Raw genomic sequence first — 16391 nt, forward strand, 5'->3', positions numbered from 1 at the left:
CACTTTTTATCCACATAAAAATGTGCTGGTTGGGGAACACCTGGCTCCAGGCTGAGCCCTTTTTCTGGGGTGGTGGTGGGAGGAGGGTATCATTTCTTCCTCACAAGCCTCGGAGGTGTGAGCTACCTTAGAGGTGAGTATACCTGCCCAGGTCGTAAGCCAGGACAGGCGGGGCCGATGCTCCTGGTCTGGGGTCTCTCCAAGTGCATCCTCAGGCAGCCCCAAGAGCCTTGCTGAGTCCTGGCCCAAACACAGGCAGGTCTCAGGAAGCCCTCAACCTCATCATCAGTGCCTCCCACATCTACATGACAAGGCCTTCCGTGGGCCTAGCCAGCAGCAGATGCAGAGATGGACCAGTGGGGTTGAGGCGGGCAGGGGAATCAGGGAGACAGCAGCCCAGGGTCATGGGCAAAAGGAGGAGAGAAGGAAGGTGGCCTCATGGGCTTCCAGCTGTGTTCCTCCACCCCCCACCCTCATGCTTTGGGGCTTTCCCTACTCAGAACCTGTATTGTTACTGACAATATTTTTCTTTTAATCAATCGGTTTGGTCCCTGGGTTAGAAAGATCTCCTGGAGAAGGAAAGGGCAACCCACTGCGGTATTCTTGCCTGGAGAATCCCATGGACAGAGGAGCCTGGTGGGCTACAGTCCATGGGGTCACAGAGTCAGACACAACTGAAGTGACTCAGCACAGCACAGCATGGCTCAGCACTTAAATGCATTTTAAAGGAAAGCATCACTCCAGCGACAGAAATGTAGCCTCCCTGTCACACCTGCGGAGGATGAAGGACACAAGGATTGTCTATAGTTGCTAATATTCCCCCAATGCCTTATCCATGTATGTACTATCTAAAACCATTTCTAGTTCCTTTGGGTGGTCTACACAGATGTGCCTGCTCCCCTTAAGTGCATGGCGAGACTTAAAGGCACAGAGAAGGATAAGACTTAGCATTTGCTCCCGGAGCTCACATGGAGATTGGCGGGGGGTCAGGGGAGGTGTGGTATGCAGGCAGAAAACCGGGGTAACAACCAAAATGTAGTTCTCAAACATATATGTCAGTACCATATTGATTTGTTTGAGCCAGGTAGGGAAAGAGATAGCCATTGTCTTTTTCTCTGGCTTTGAAATGTTCCATAATAAAAACAGTTTCAAGTTTAAAACAAATTAGTGAGCCCACCTCTACTGATCAGGAGAAATAAAAGTCTGGTGAACTGCTGGAAGGAAAAACTTGGACCTTCCAAGTCATCCACGCCGAGACTGGGGCTGGCGGGAGGTCTGGCCCCCGAGGTGTGCACAAGGCTGCTGTCTGTAAGTTCCAGCCTGCAGGATCCCCAGGAAACTGTGAAAGTCACCAACTGTCTGTCCTCAAGATTTCTGCAGGGGCCCAGGAAACAGGTGTTTGTTGACTGAACCAGTGAGCACGCACACAGTAGGGTCGACACATCGCTGCTCCAGGAAAAGGGGATCAGCATCTTCAGAACCCCAGTAGCTCCAGGCTTTCAGGGACAGAGGTGGTCACTTCCTGACCCCCCCTTCCCCAATCCTATGTTTCTCCTGATGCTCCAGGGAACTGTCCTTCCCCATCACAGGAACAGAATTAAACCAGCAAATTCAAATGCTTAAAAAGAACTATTCCAGACAAGCTCTTAGGGAATCAACGAAAGAGAGTCCAGAGGTCATACCCCAGGATGGGGATTCAAGACCAGAGGAAAGGGGAGAGTGAAGACAAAGCAGGTCCCCCAGAACCTGCAGTGAGGAGGGGAGTGCTGCCCTCTGCTGCTTACAGGAGGAACTGCACCAAACTGCGGCCCTTGGGAACTTCCCTGACTGAAGGGCTGACTTAGCCTTGAACTTGGCTTCTTTTGCCCTTTGTCCGTGGTGGGGTCTCCACCACTGGCCTTGCGCATTAGGCTACCCAGGGTGGTGATTCATGTAGTGCCAGCTGTGGCTGTTTTCTAAACACACCCAACTCTTCTAAAACAAAAGCCTTCATGTCAGCAACCATGGTCCCCACGCTGAAGGGCATGGCAGCCAGAGCTGGCCTGAGAAGCGTGCTTAGCCTGCCTCGCAGTGTCTTCTGTGCTCAGGCTGCTACAGAAGCCCTTCTGGGCCAGAGTCTGAGATCCAGGCAGGAGAGGGGTTTTGATCACTTTCTGCGCCTCCCCTCTAGGTGAGGGTGGGGGAAGGGCACTGCTCACAGGGTGAGGGCATTCGACAGGACACCCAGCTCTCAGGACACAAAAGTCCTCTGATGCAAGACACTGACCTTCTAACATCTTACGTGCCTTGAGAACCTGCAGGTGACCAGGGAGAAACACATAGGATGGAAGTGATAGAGGCAGAAGAATGGCGAACAAGAAGCCCGACCAGGGGAGGGACAGGGTGCCCTCTGCAGGAAAGACAGAAAACAGCCCCAGGCAGGCTCATCTGTGTCATGGACCCTCCCGTCCTTTCCTGGTTCATCCTATTTTCCTTCCTTGCCGGAGGATGTTTCCAGCTAATGAAGGGAAGCGCCAAACAATTGATGCTTTTGAACTGTGGTGCTGGAGAAGACTCTTTAGAGTCCCTTAGAGTACAATGAGATCAAACCAGTCAATCCTGAAGGAAATCAGTCCCGAATATTCGTTGGAAGGACAGATGATGAAGCTGAAGCTCTAATACTTTGGCCACCTGATGGGAAGTGCTGACTCATTAGGAAAGACCCTGATTCTGAGAAAGACTGAAGGCAGGAGAAGGAAGGGATGATAGAGGACGAGATGGTTGGATGGCATCACCGACTCAACGGACAGGAGTTTGAGCAAGCTCTGGGAGATGGTGGAGGACAGGGAAGCCTGGCGTCCATGGGGTCGCAAAGAGCTGGACACGACTGGACGACAGAACAGCAACAACTAATGAAGGGAGAGGGGCTGGTGCAGGACCCCCAGGAAACGTGCTGATGGAGAGCCATACAGAGAAAAGGCAGTTGTCGTCAGGATGATGGCACTGTCCCTGCTCCCTGCCTGAGTGTCCTATGTGGCCCTGGAGCCGCAGCGGCCACCTATGACCCCGGGGGGACACACACGAGGATGGGATGCCCCAAACTGTGGAGAAAGGGATTATGAAGGGCATGGATGCTTGGAATGCTGACAACAAGTAAAAGGGCAAAGGACAACGCTCGTCGGAAGCCACGCTCACCGCCTCGACCATCTGGCCACTTGACTCTTTTAAAAGGAGATAAGTCACGTTTAAATAAAGATCACTGTCACCCAAACACTGACCCTTTCCTCCGATTCAACGTGTACACTGTAATATGTTTACTGGATTTACATTCTAAAGGGACCCGTTTCCTTTCCCACGGGAGACTCCGGAGCCAGGCTCACTGCCTCACCACACACAGATTTATGCCTCCAACACCCCATCACAGCAGGAAAGGGAGAAAAAGCACTTCATCGTAGAAGAGTTCAAATACGGCATGGTGCCCAATCCATAAATTACAGAAAACCCATAGCACAAGGCTTATCGGTAGTACTTTAAAAATACATCTTAAGTTCCGCAGCTAGAGTGACAATTCCAAGAATCCACTTGTACAAACCTATAAATAATGATGACCTGTCCGTGTTTTCACAGAAGCCATGATCTCTTTCAGGGCCCATAATTCACTAAACTTGTATGTGGGTTAAAGCTGGTGGGGTCCACTGGGGTTTCGTGGGGGAAGGGGAAGTTATTCAGGCAATTAGATACTGGCATCCTCACCAGGCTCCATTCTGGAATATTAACAAGAGTTCCTGTGACTTCCACGGCACACAGGGAGACAACATTCATATCTGTGCTTAGCAGAGGCTTCATCAGTTCAGCAAGTTGGGGTGCAACAAAGATTACTCCTGGTACTTCACATTGCTGTTTTGGGAGATTGCTCACCCTCCTACTTCATTTTTTTGAAGGGTCACCTGGGAGAGCCAGGATTTTAGGAGAATGGGCTCTGGGGGTCTATCAGCAGGACAGAGTGGAGGGGCTGAAATCTAGAGTGAAGTGGGTTCTGTCTCCCACCAGAACCTGACACACACAGCAAAGACCCAAGGGGGTGGGGCCGCTGGCACTGCATTCAAAAAGGCATGGGTCTGAAGACCACACAGAGCCCACAGCCTTGGTCTAAAAGATGTTCTGGAGAACATGAGGCCCCTGTTTGGGGTCTGACTGACTGATTCACTCATTCATAGTACATGCCAGGCACTGTAGGGGACAGGGAAGGGGAGGGGAAAGCCCCTCCCCACAATGGCACATGCAAAGGCCCTGGGGTGGAAGTACTGGGCAGTCAGAAGGGCTGAGAAGGGGCTGGGTAGTTGAAGTGCTGAGGGCAGGGTGGCATGCAGGGAGGGTGGGGGACAGGCCCAGGACTCAAGGGGTCTCATGACCCATGGTACAAAGCACAGATTTTATCCTGGGAGGAATGAAAAACCCAGAAGGGTCCCCAGCCAGGAAAGAAAGAATGGATTTCTCTTCTCTAGGGAGGTTATGTGGAGAAGGCAATGGCAACCCACTCCAGTACTCTTGCCTGTAAAACCCCATGGTTGGAGGAGCCTGGTAGGCTGCAGTCCATGGGGTCACTAAGAGTCGGGCACGACTTCACTTCCACTTTTCACTTTCATGCATTGGAGAAGGAAATGGCAACCCACTCCAGTATTCTTGCCTGGAGAATCCCAGGAACAGAGGAGCCTAGTGGACTGCTGTCTATGGGGTCGCAGAGAGTTGGACACGACTGAAGCAACTTAGCAGGGAGGTTATGGGAGGCAAAAAGGGGCCGGGAGATAAGGGGGTGGGCTAGGGGCTGCTGCACTGGACTGGGAGAGACACAGGCAGCCTGGAATGCAGAGTGCTGGATGGAGCCCAGGTACCTTGTAACTGTGTATGTTGCAGCCACTCTTGATGCAAAGGTACCCAGTAGCTGAACTGTAATAAGAAAATTCCCACACAGGATTACTGTTACAATTCAGACAGTTACCAACTGATTCCTGTGCTCTGTAATTTGGGCAAGGGGGTTGTTCCTTGAAGTTGGATGTGACTGCCCCTCCCCCAACACAAATTCATGGAGCCTGGTCCACCACAGTGGATTCACCCTGTCCTTACCTAGTGCTTAGTGTGGGCTGGTCCCTGGGCCAGTCAACTTACCCAAGAGTGTAGACGGGAATACCCTCAGATTCCAGCCCCAAGTTACTCATGCAAACATGACTCTAGGCACTACAGGGAAGGCTTTTGTGAACAAAAACTGGGCTATCATAAACTGCCTGATTGATATCATCTGTCTCCTGATGATGGGAGATTATCCCAGATGATCGGACCTGGCCGTGTAATCACAGGACCCTCAAGGCAGAGGGAAGACAGAAGGGGAGGAGTGGGCAGAGGAGAGACGAGGCATTGGAAGATGTGGCCACCACCGCTGGCCTTGAGGGGGCCACAAGGGAACATGGTGGCCTCTGGAAATGATCCCCCAACAGCTTGCAGGGAAATGGGGACCAAGGTCCTGCAACCCATGAGCTGGACTTGGCTTCCCTCTCAGAACTCCAGGAAGGACCACAAACCTGGCCACACCTCAACTCCAGCCCATGGGACTCAGAGCAGGGCACTGGCTGAGTCCACCACACCTCCAACCCAGGGGAGGATACGTGACAATAAACAGGTGTCACTTTGCCTACAAAGTTTGTGGTCCTCCGTTTCGGCAGTCACACATCCTCCCATCCATTCTCCTGAGTGTCTGAGGCCTCTAGTCCTGGTGTCATCCTCTAGCCACAAGGAGGGTGAGGTTCAGAGGGGAAGGTCAAATGGGGTCAGAGGGGAAGGTCATGCAGGCCTCCAAGGGTCCTTCTCCCACTGCTGCACAACCCTGGATGACCCCACACAGACCATCTGCAAAGAGGGATGTGCGCACATCCAAGGTCAACCCAAGACTCAAATGAAGGGTATGACCCATGCAGGAGGACTGGGGGAGAGAACCACCCTGGCATCCCACCTACAGGGCACAGACATACACCTGACGGGCAGGGGTCTCTCCTGCCACCAGCCACCTTGTTTCCAAATCAGGCTTCTCCCAGATGCAGCCAAAGTTGGGGCACCCAGAAAGGACTCCCGCAAGAGGCACCAAGAACTAGCCTTGTCTTCCAGGATAAAAGGCAGAGAACATAAATCCTGAGGCAGGAGAGCAAAGGCTAAGAATCCAGAGGCTGCCAAAGCTGACCACCCAGGTTCAGGTGCAGCTCCAGCAGCTGTGTGACCTTGGGCTACTTAAGCCATCTCTCTGAGCCTTGGTTTTCCTCATCTGTCAAGTGGGCTCATGCCTCCCATAGAGACATGCAGACAAAGGGGAAGAGCTAAGGACAGGTCTGGCCCTGGCTGCTGGATCATCTCCTTTCCCACAAAGGAGATTTCAACCTGGCCTCTCCCACCGTGGTAACTCCCACGCAGACCCAATGCAAATGACTGTTATCAAATATTTGTCACTTTCACCATAATTCTCCAAGTTAGAAATCACTCTGTTCCATAAATGAAAGAATACCTCCTCTTAATTTTTATCATCCCAATGTATAACCAAGAGGTAAAAGGTTGAAGCTAATTTACCGTGAGTTTTTACTGTGGCTTATAGGAAAAAGGGAGCTTCCCTGGTGGCTCAGATGGTAAAGAATCTGTCTATGATGCAGGAGACCTGGGTTTGATCCCTGGATTGGAAGATGCCCTGGAGAAGAGAAAGGCAACCCACTCCAATATTCTTGCTTGGAGAATTCCATGGACAGAGGGGCCTGGGGGGCCACAGTGCATGGGGTCACAAAGAGTCAGACACTCACTTTTTCATAGGAAAAAGCCCAGACAGAAAAGAGATTAAAGTAAAAATAGAAATTTGCAACAAGCCTCACCCGTGCCAACATCCTTATTACCTGAGTACGTAAGAATTAAAAGAAATGAAGGCACAGATGAAAGATAACATTCTCTTCAGACAGATGTTCTGGACACTCTTAAGTGGAAAGAGAGGCAGTCCTTAACTCGTAGCAGAAACCTCATCAAGGGCAGGGTCTATTTCTGGTCCTTGCCCTGCAGGGCAGCGGCAGTGACCCCACCATCCGAAAGCACACAGTGCAGGCAGCAGGGTGCCTGCCTGGCTTCCAGGAGCCTGCTGGGGACAGAATGGGACACAGATGGACAGGGAAGCAGGTGAGGCGGACGCTTTGATAGGAGCTTCTAAATTAGGAGTAAGCGTAATAAATTAGGAGGCTGGGAAGGAGGCAACTGCCAAGGGTGCCTGTCTGTACCTATACAGAGTACAAGGGGTCAGTATTGGAGGAGAGGGCCCAGGCGGGCCTCCACTCATCTGTTTTAAGTTTGCTACAGCAAAGGTGTGTTAATAATTGGAAACAGTCTAGAAATACGATGTGCTTTCAGAAGAACGGGGCAGACTCAAATAGAGATGCTGCGAGCTGCTTCCTATAACTCTGGAGGGAAGTCAATGCCAAACTGGGGGATTTTTCTGCAAAAATAGGTCTCCTCTGGGGAGAAACCAGAAGCTCCATTTAAGACCAGATGCTGCCCAAAGGAAGAAGCTTCTAGAGCCCGAGGGCAGCTCTCTCCAGGGGCTGAGAAAAGGCAGGATTTCCCAGGCCCCACCTGCTGTCCAGGCACTCAGGAAGCCCCCCTGCCACGTGTGTGGCAGGACATGGGTGTGCCCAGAGCAGTGAGCAGATCGCTGCAGGACCAGTCCACACTGGCCACAGAGGACCGAGCGCTAACAAGGGAGTGAAGAGAGGGCTGTGGTATGGGGTCTCCAGAGACTGCAGGCCCCTCTGGTCACCACAGCCCCAGCGAACACCCAAGCACAGCTGGGGAGAGTTTTATGCAAGAGGTGTGCACTGCTGCTACTGCTCTTCCTTAAAATAAACTGCAACTGTATTCAGTAGAAATCCCAAAGGCAGCAGGTTGCCTTAAAGAAGCTCAAACGGCGGAGGGGTCTGGGGACCCAGTGCCCTGGGTTTAAGTCTTGAGATGCACGTCTGTGTGGGTACACAGGGATCAGCTCCTTCCGGGGTCGGGGGGGTGGGGCGGGGTGGCAAGTTCAGCCTTTGACAGCAGCTGAGCAGCAAGGAGGGGCACCTAGGATTCTCCAAACACCTGACCCTGTGGGCTGGTGTTTCTGGGTAAAAGTGAAAGTGTTAGTTGCTCAGTCATATCTGACTTTTTGCAACCCCATGGACTGTAGACTGCCAGGCTCTTCTGGGCATGGAATTCTCCAGGCAAGAATACTGCAGTGGGCTGTCATTTCCTTCTCCAGGGGATTTTCCCAATCCAAGGATTGAACCCAGGTCTCCTACACTGCAGGCAGATTCTTTATGATCTGAGCCACCAGGGAGGTTCTCTGGGTAAAAAGTGTTTCTTAAATGCAAAATGAAGTATTGATCATATCAATAAAACCATATAACTTATCGAATCAGAAAGCAAATTCTTGCCCCAAACCTGCTTCAGTTTAAGGTTCAGGAGACACAGGCTGCCTTGTAGTCACGTGTCCACTCCCCTCCCGCAGGCCACCTTTCCTCTTCTGCTAACACATGGCTGGACCTTTCCATCAGAACTAATGACTCCCTGAGTTAAACATTTTGACTCCTAGAATTCCTATTAAAAATCTGTATTCAGGAGAAATAAATCAAGAATTTGGGATTAACAGATATACATTACTATATATAAAATATATGAACAGCAAGGATCTACTGTATAGCCCAAAGGCAACTATAGTTAATATCTTGTAATATTGGAAAATGGAAAAGTATCTGAAATATATCTATCTATTTACAGGTGTAACTGAGTCACTTTGCTGTATACCTGAAACAAACACAACATTGTCAGTCAACTATACTTCAATATAAAAAAAATCTGTATTCTACCTCATACTAGTTACGGAAGCATAGCAGATTAGAAACAAATGTAAAGAAAAAAGCTACACACTCGTCAAAAGGAAACAGGGATGGAGGTGTTCATGATGAGTCAGTTGTCCTGATTTGCCCAGGGCTCAGCGGTTCTCAGGACATGAGAGTTTCAGTGCTAAACCAGGACCGCCCTGGGCAAACTAGGACAAGACATTCACTCTAAATTTGAGGCAGAAAGAGACTTCTTAAAGAAGACACAAAAGGCAAAGACGTAAAGAAAAAGCTTAATGAACTTGACTACATCAAAGCTGAAAACATGGAGATGAAATGTACGGCTTGGTGATGACAGAAGTATATTGTAGGTTTGAAAGTTGCTAAGAGAGCAGATTGTAAACATTCTCATTAAACACACACACACACTATCATAATGAACACTAACCAGACTCATTGTGGTGGTCATTTTGCGATATATACAAACAGTGAATCGTTATATCATCTACCTAAAATGTACATGTTATATGTCAATTATACCTTTAAAGAGCAAACTAAAAACTTCTACTCAACCAAAGATACAATAAACAGAATTAAAAGCCAAGCCACAGGGAGAGCAAAAATCTCTGCAAGCAAGCAGAGGATTAGAACCCAGAATACACACAGAGCTCTCGAGACACCAATTACAAAAAGAAAGTAACAACCCCACAGAAAAGAAGCAACTCACAAAAAGCGAATCCACATGGCCAATTAACGTAAGGAAAACCTTCTCCAGAAATCGAGAGAATACAAATGAAACCAAGAAAGTCCCCCTCTTCTGCTGTGGGACTGACAATATTTAAGAAACTGAACAAGAGAACTTTTCAGACACTGCACTTGGGAGTGATACAGCCGCTCTGGAAAAAAGTGTCGCTAAACCAAGAGAAATTTACAACAGGCTCTTTCTATGCCCCAGAAATTCCACACCTTAGAACAAGCCCTCAAGACAAAGTCGTGTATAAGTGCACGAAGGGGATGCACAGAGAGACACAGCCTGTAACAAGAAGGACTGAGGACGCCCTCCACGGGCAGCAGCCACAGAAAGGTCGCAAATGGTGGAATATTCTAAATCAAATAGGAAGACTCTATGAACCCAGATAAACCTCCCAGACATGCTGCTGAATGAAAACAGTAAGTTTCAGAACAAGACGGCTGTATTCAGACACCATCTCTTTAAAACACTGCTGCTGCTGCTAAGTCGCTTCAGTCGTGTCCAACTCTGTGCGACCCCATAGACGACAGCCCACCAGGCTCCTCCGCTCATGGGATTTTCCAGGCAAGAGTACTGGAGTGGGTTGCCATTGCCTTCTCCGCTTTAAAACACTACAGGAAACCATTCTGTACAGCTTCTACCAAGACCCCCCCACACACATGAAGACAGTCTTATGGGAAAAGATTCACAGAAACAGTGGTTCTCTCCCAGGAAGGAGAGGAAGGAGTCACTTTCACTTCCCGCTTGGAGAAAATTTGCGATCCCATGGACTGTAACCCATCAGGCTCCTCTCTCCATGAATTCTCCAGGCAAGAATATTAGAGTGAGTTGCCATTTCCTCTTCCAGGGGATCTTCCCAATCCAGGGATCAAACTCTGGCCTCCTGCACTGCAGGCAGGTTCTTTACCACTGCACCAACTGGGAAGCCCATTCATGAAATACTAGAGTAATTATATATATTTTTTTTTTCTCCAAAGAAACCTGTTGCCTGCCTAGAACACCTCAGACGTTCACCTGACAAATATTTATCCGCTACAGACAGATCCATTCTAAAACCTGAGGATCACTCATTTCCCTTCAACCAAAAATGGAGCCATAGACCAATTAATCTGGCCAAGCTCATCCGCCGTCCTTAAGGGGGTGAGGCACCGCTTTGCCTGGATGCAGCATACGTGGCACCCCCACTGCTGCCTGGAGGTGGCAAACCCTGCCTTCACCTCCCAGTGCACACCTGTCACAAGAGAGAAGACTGAGGCCAGCGGATGATCCAGATGCTGGGGGGAGGGGGGAGGCTGATGGTCAGGTGTGGGCTTCCCATATTGCTGGGGGTGGGGCACTGGAAACATGCTGTAGTTTGCAACACCCAGCACCAACTCCCCTCCTGCTGCTGTCCCGTTAGGGGAAACACTGACTGGAACCTGGCCAGGCAAGAGAATAACCACTTGCATGAGGTATCCTAACAATAGGAGGTCCTGGTAAAGAACGTGGAGCCAACAAGCTACCATCAACCATAAGAATTTGAGAAAGCAGAGAGGATTTGCCAGTCCGTATGTCCTACCAGACTCCCAGAATCCTCCTTGCTGGAATCCACCTTGGCTGAGCGATGTGTTCACCACCAGGAAGGACCCTGAGTCAGAGTGACTGGCCAGAGACAACCAGGAACTAACCCCATCACCTAAAACCTGAGACTGTGAACCACGCGGCAGAGCCGTGCTCCTGGCCTCCCTTATCCTGCTGCTGTCCGTCCAAGCACCCCTTCCCAATAAAGTTTCTTGCTTTGTCAACACATGCACCTCCTCCGAAAATTCATTTCCGAGTTTTAAATAAGAGCTCACTCTCGGGCCCTGGAAGGGGTGCCCCTTCCTGATTTTCTTGGAGCTGGGGGAAGAGGGGTCTCAGGTCTGGCTACTGAAGGGACACAGGCTCCATCCTTGCCTGGGACTCGCCCATGCAGCCCCCCACCCCCATTCCCAAGGGCAAGTGGTGTGACCCAGCCTGAGCCCCAGACAGGCAAGGGGACACTAGTTGAAGCTACGAGGTCACCCGCCTTTGAATCTCCAGCTTCCTGAATTGCTCGTCACTTGCTAGCAGGAAGGCCTCCGAAGTACAGGGGGTCATCCTGACAATTTCAGAAGAGTTGAGCAGCCCAGGCTCCTAACTCTGAGCCCTGGTCTAAGCCTGGGAGATGGGGCATTACATTTCCAACTGCCTCCTGCAGCCCCTATAGCCACAGCCTGTAATGAGCACCAGCTGGGACATGCCATGCTCTCATCAATCACTCCTTTCCCTTCAAAAATTAAAAAAAAAAAAAAAAAACTATTTGGTGCAGAAATATCCTAGTATGAGTCAGGGCTTCCAAATCAACTTTGAAGTCCAGAAGAATGAGCAGTTCATTTGTTCCTAAATTCACGCTGGCCACAGAAATAGTCCAAGAGCCCATCAGGGTTGGGAGTGAGGACCTGCCCCAAGCAAGCTCCAGGAAGCGGCTGCAGAGACGGAAAGGGCAGAGCTACAGGTGGCAGCCGGACAAATTCTCCCGGTTCCAGAGGTGAGAGGACCCCCCATCAGGGTCCAGCCATCAGAATGCCCAGAGTGGTGGGCACACAGCCTAGCTGTAACCTGGGTCCCTGGAACCTCGCTCTGAAACTTGGCAGTTGGACTAACAGAAAGGCAACAGTGAAACCCAAAGCCTCAGCCCCACACCAGGGACTCTCAGATGGGAGGCTGCAGGCTGCCTGCCCACCCCAGCTCCAGACTCAGACAGGCAGCGGCCTACTTGGCACTTTCTTGAAGACGTCAACAAGCCTGTCCAAGTGGACGTGGCCTCCTCTCCCCAACCCCTTCACCCCTTGACCAGTCTCCCCACTCCTCCACCAAGCCTACCACAGCTTCATAGATCCCCACCCACCAGGCTTAAGACACAAAACCTATGGCGATCCTGGATTTCAGACCCCAAGGCTTCAGCAGGTCCTATGGGCTCCAGCCTCTGTGCTGCCCACTTCCACCACCACTGTCCTTCCTTCAATTGCAGGTGGCCCCCTCCCCACCAGGAGCCTGGTGCCACAGGACACCACTGGCTGGTCATGCCATTTCTGAGGCTAAAGCGCACTGATGGCCTCAGATTGCACACGTGGAACCCCCACCACTCATCAACAGGTCCAGGGCCTAGCAGCCATCTGGCCAGGCACAGGTCCTCATCTCCCTTCGCCTGGGGTCTCCAGCCTCAGGAGCTTCTTCTGGCCCCCAACTCTACCAAGCCAACGCCATGCAGGGCCACTGCCTTTCCTTCTGCTGGAAATGCGCTCACCCCCTCTCCTCACTTGGCTCCTGCTTCTCCCCATTCAGGTCTGCGTCCAAACATCTCTCTTTAAGACCTTCCCTCATCACCCCCCACCCGCCGCCCCGGTCTTCTTCCAACATTTCTCTGCAGACAGATTGGGCACCCCTCACTAGAATCAAAGCTCCCTGAGGGCAGGAAGCTGAACCCCGGCTCTGCTGCATCCCCAGCATATAGGTCAGCGCCTGAGCCATTTTCAGCGATTAATATAAACATCTGCCAGCCCGTCTCTCACTTGGTTTTCTCCTTGGCGAAAGTGGGTTAGCAGCGGCTGAGCCCAGCATCCTTCAAGGCCCAGGCAGAAGCCATAGAACTATTTTAAAAATGCCCAACAACTGAAATTGAGCACGTGGGGCAGGAATTGCATCATGTCCACAGGCAGGTCATACATTTGTGACAGCTCTGAATACGCTGCCAAGCTGAAGGTCAGGATGTGAAAGGTCCGCTCTCAAAATCTGACCCCAAAATGCTTCGTTACAAACTCAGTGCCAAAGTATTGCAAGGGTGGAGGTGGGGGGGGGGGTGGTGGCGCTGCTTTCAGGGGAGGAAGCTGACACTGGTGCAGTGTGCCGACACTCCCCTTGTGCAGCCACAGGGTGAGGGCACTTTCGATCCCACTAGAGGGTGAGTGCGCCCCCGCTCCTTCACAGCCTTACCCCGGGGCTCTGCCCAAGGTCTCCCGTTAGCAGGTGCTTGCTACTCATGGTGGGTGGAGTCAACAGAAGGGCCGTCCACCCCCTAGATGGGGCTCAATTCACCACACGGAGGTGCCCCCAAGCTTCTTTGTGGGCCTCTCATCTTCAGCGCACCGCAGAAGGTCTGGCATGTAACAGGCTCTCAAATGACGCCTGCTGGTCCCAACACCCCCAGAATCTCATCCTTCCCAACCCAATAACTCCAGGTATCTCAGAGTTCCCCAACCTCCGCACAGTTGCCCTGGTCCTGAGCATTCTTTTTCTTTCTTTTCTGGGGAGGGGGTTGTTGGGGAGAGGGGAGCTTCCCGAACGTCATAGGATGCTTGGCAGCATCCCAGGCTTCTCTCCCACAAGATGTTTCAGGGGACACCTCCTTCCCCCTGCTCCCCCCCCACCCCCTCACCCCCCCCCACTCCCCCCTTGAGAACCACTGGTGTTTCTAATCCAGAGTTCCCAGACCGGCCTGAAATCACCCTGGGGCACTGCTTAAAAATACAGATTACAGGAGATTCTAAGGGGCAGGCCTAGGGTTGGATTCCCCAGAGAATTCGAACACTGGACTAACTCTCTTTGGGCTGCCCCAGCGTTCAGCCTAGTCACCAACTATACCAACCTCCACGGGATCCAGGCAAAGCTCTTTGGCCCCCCTCAAGGGGAGATCTAATCCTCTGTCCACTCCCAGGTCCACTCCCCTTGCCCAGAGCGAGCCCGCACCTCTTCCAGCTTCCTTAGTTCCTCTCCGGAGATCCTGTCCCTTTAACGCGGCTGGACCGGCTCCAGGAGCAGGTGTCTATCCGCAGGGGCCCTGGCAGCGCCTGCCTGCACAGGTGGAGGGAGGCCCGCGATCCTCCCTGGGGGGACAATGGACACGTGTGGAACTCTCACCGGGTGGCAAGCGCTACTTACGTGATCCCAGCTACTGCCCCAAGACTTAAGTGTTGGATCGCACCCCATCTCACAGACGCGGAAACTGAGGCGCAGTGAAGTCCAGTGCCGTGAGCACCGGGTCACGCAGCCACCACAGAAGCGTTCTAATCCCGGGACGGCCGACCCCAGCAGCGCTCTGGACCACTGCGCCCACTGCCTGCCCTTGTTTGGGAACGCAGTCGCCCGCCTTGGCTGCTGGGACAGCCCGAGCCAGGAGGCGCCACCTCTGTGCTGGGGGCGCAGCGGATATCCGAGACACCCCGCAGCGGTCAAGGGCAGGACGCAGGCTCCCGGCCCGCTGGCCCCCAGCCCCGCGCCCGCCCCTCGCGCCGCGCGCTTACCTTGCGCCGGGCCTCGAGCGGTGGCGGCGGCGTCCTGGGCCCCGAAGGCGCGCAGCAGCGAGCGCACGGGCGCCGGCCAGCGGGCGCGCCCCCCGCCCCGGCCGCGCATCCCACCGGAGGGCAGCTCCGGGAGGCGTCCACGGGGCAGCCCAGCGCCGCGCAGAGCCCCGGGCTGCGGGAGGGCAGGGGGCGGGGCGGGGGCGGGGCGGAGCCTGGGCTGCGGGAGGGCCGGGGGCGGGGTCGGGGGCGGGGCCGATACGCGAGGCCAGCCCCTCCACCTCGCTGGGGCGCCGCCGTGACCTTGATCTACGGACCCCTCGTGCTCCGCAGCCCGGGATGCTGGACCTCAGTGCCAGGACGCTCTGGACACGTTAAAAGGAGAGCCGGGCCGGAGGTGGACCGCCCGCTTAATTACCTTGTAAAGAGGTTGCCCAGTTGAGCTGCTGTGCGACGCTGGCCGAGTCACTTGACCTCTCTGAGCCCCAGTGTTCACGGGCTTGGGGAGTGAGCCTAGCTCTGCACCCGGGCCTGACCCTCCGGATGTGGGCGGCGCCTTGGCCGCCTTCGGTGTAACTGCTGTGAAATGCAGAATGAGCTTCCCATTAGAAAGGTAACAGCAACATATATTTCTTAATAAAAGAAAACATAACTATTTAGCTTGATGAGAACTGAGTGCCCAGGCCCCCCTCCCAAGGCCCTCTTAGCTGTCCTCCCATCACAACCCTTTCTCCACTCTCAAGCACCTGGGAGCCTTGAGTTCTGAGAAGCTAAGGAGGCCCTGCTCATTTTGTGGTGGAGGTTGCCTTTGAGGTAGGGTCTCTGGCCTGAAATGGGCTCAGGGACCATGTCAGCACCAAAGCCATCAGAATGACTCACTCAGTGTAAGAGGCATAGGTCCTGAGAGCCCCAAAGTTGATCACCTCCACCCCATCCCCATCACTGAGAGCTTTCCACATGCAGCTCTGCTCAGGGCCTCAGAGGTCCTCCTATTCAGTCCCAGCAGCAAACATGAGCAGGTCCATTTCACAGATGCAGAAGAGTGGGCAGCAAAAAGGAAAGCCTGGTCCACATCCACGGGGATGTTGAATGCAGTTGCAGGCACCCGGATGGAGCCAGCAGTCACACCCATCTTTATCCTCCCTGGGACACACACAACTGGGTGCTTCTAGCATCTCCCCTACTGGAAGACAACTCACTCTCATCTTCAGAACTTTGTGAGAATAATAACAGTTACCAGCTAACAGTATGTGGCACCATGATGTATAGTCATATATTCATTTGCTCTTTATGACAACCCCTTGAGCAGGTTGCAGTTACTATCTCCACTTCTGTTGTTGTCCAGTCACTAAGTTGTGTCCGACTCTTTGTGACCCCGTGGACTGCAGCATGACAGGCTTCCCTGTCCTTTACTATCTCCCAGAGTTTTCTTAAACTTATGTCCATTGAGTCAATGATGCCATCCAACCATCTCAT

At 52.5% G+C, this 16391-nt stretch overlaps 1 protein-coding gene across 1 annotated transcript in view; it reads right to left on the reverse strand.

The window, feature by feature from the left end:
* Nucleotides 1-15108, reverse strand: part of PHACTR3 (phosphatase and actin regulator 3) — a 206961-nt gene extending 191853 nt beyond the window's left edge. The window contains exon 1 of the mRNA XM_069548203.1: nt 14919-15108. Coding sequence (XP_069404304.1) covers nt 14919-15027 — 109 coding nt within the window. The 5' untranslated portion in view covers nt 15028-15108. The remainder of the gene's footprint in view (nt 1-14918) is intronic.
* Nucleotides 15109-16391: the final 1283 nt, after the last annotated feature.

The sequence above is a fragment of the Ovis canadensis genome, chromosome 13, assembly GCF_042477335.2.
Source record: "Ovis canadensis isolate MfBH-ARS-UI-01 breed Bighorn chromosome 13, ARS-UI_OviCan_v2, whole genome shotgun sequence".
NCBI lineage: Eukaryota > Metazoa > Chordata > Mammalia > Artiodactyla > Bovidae > Ovis > Ovis canadensis.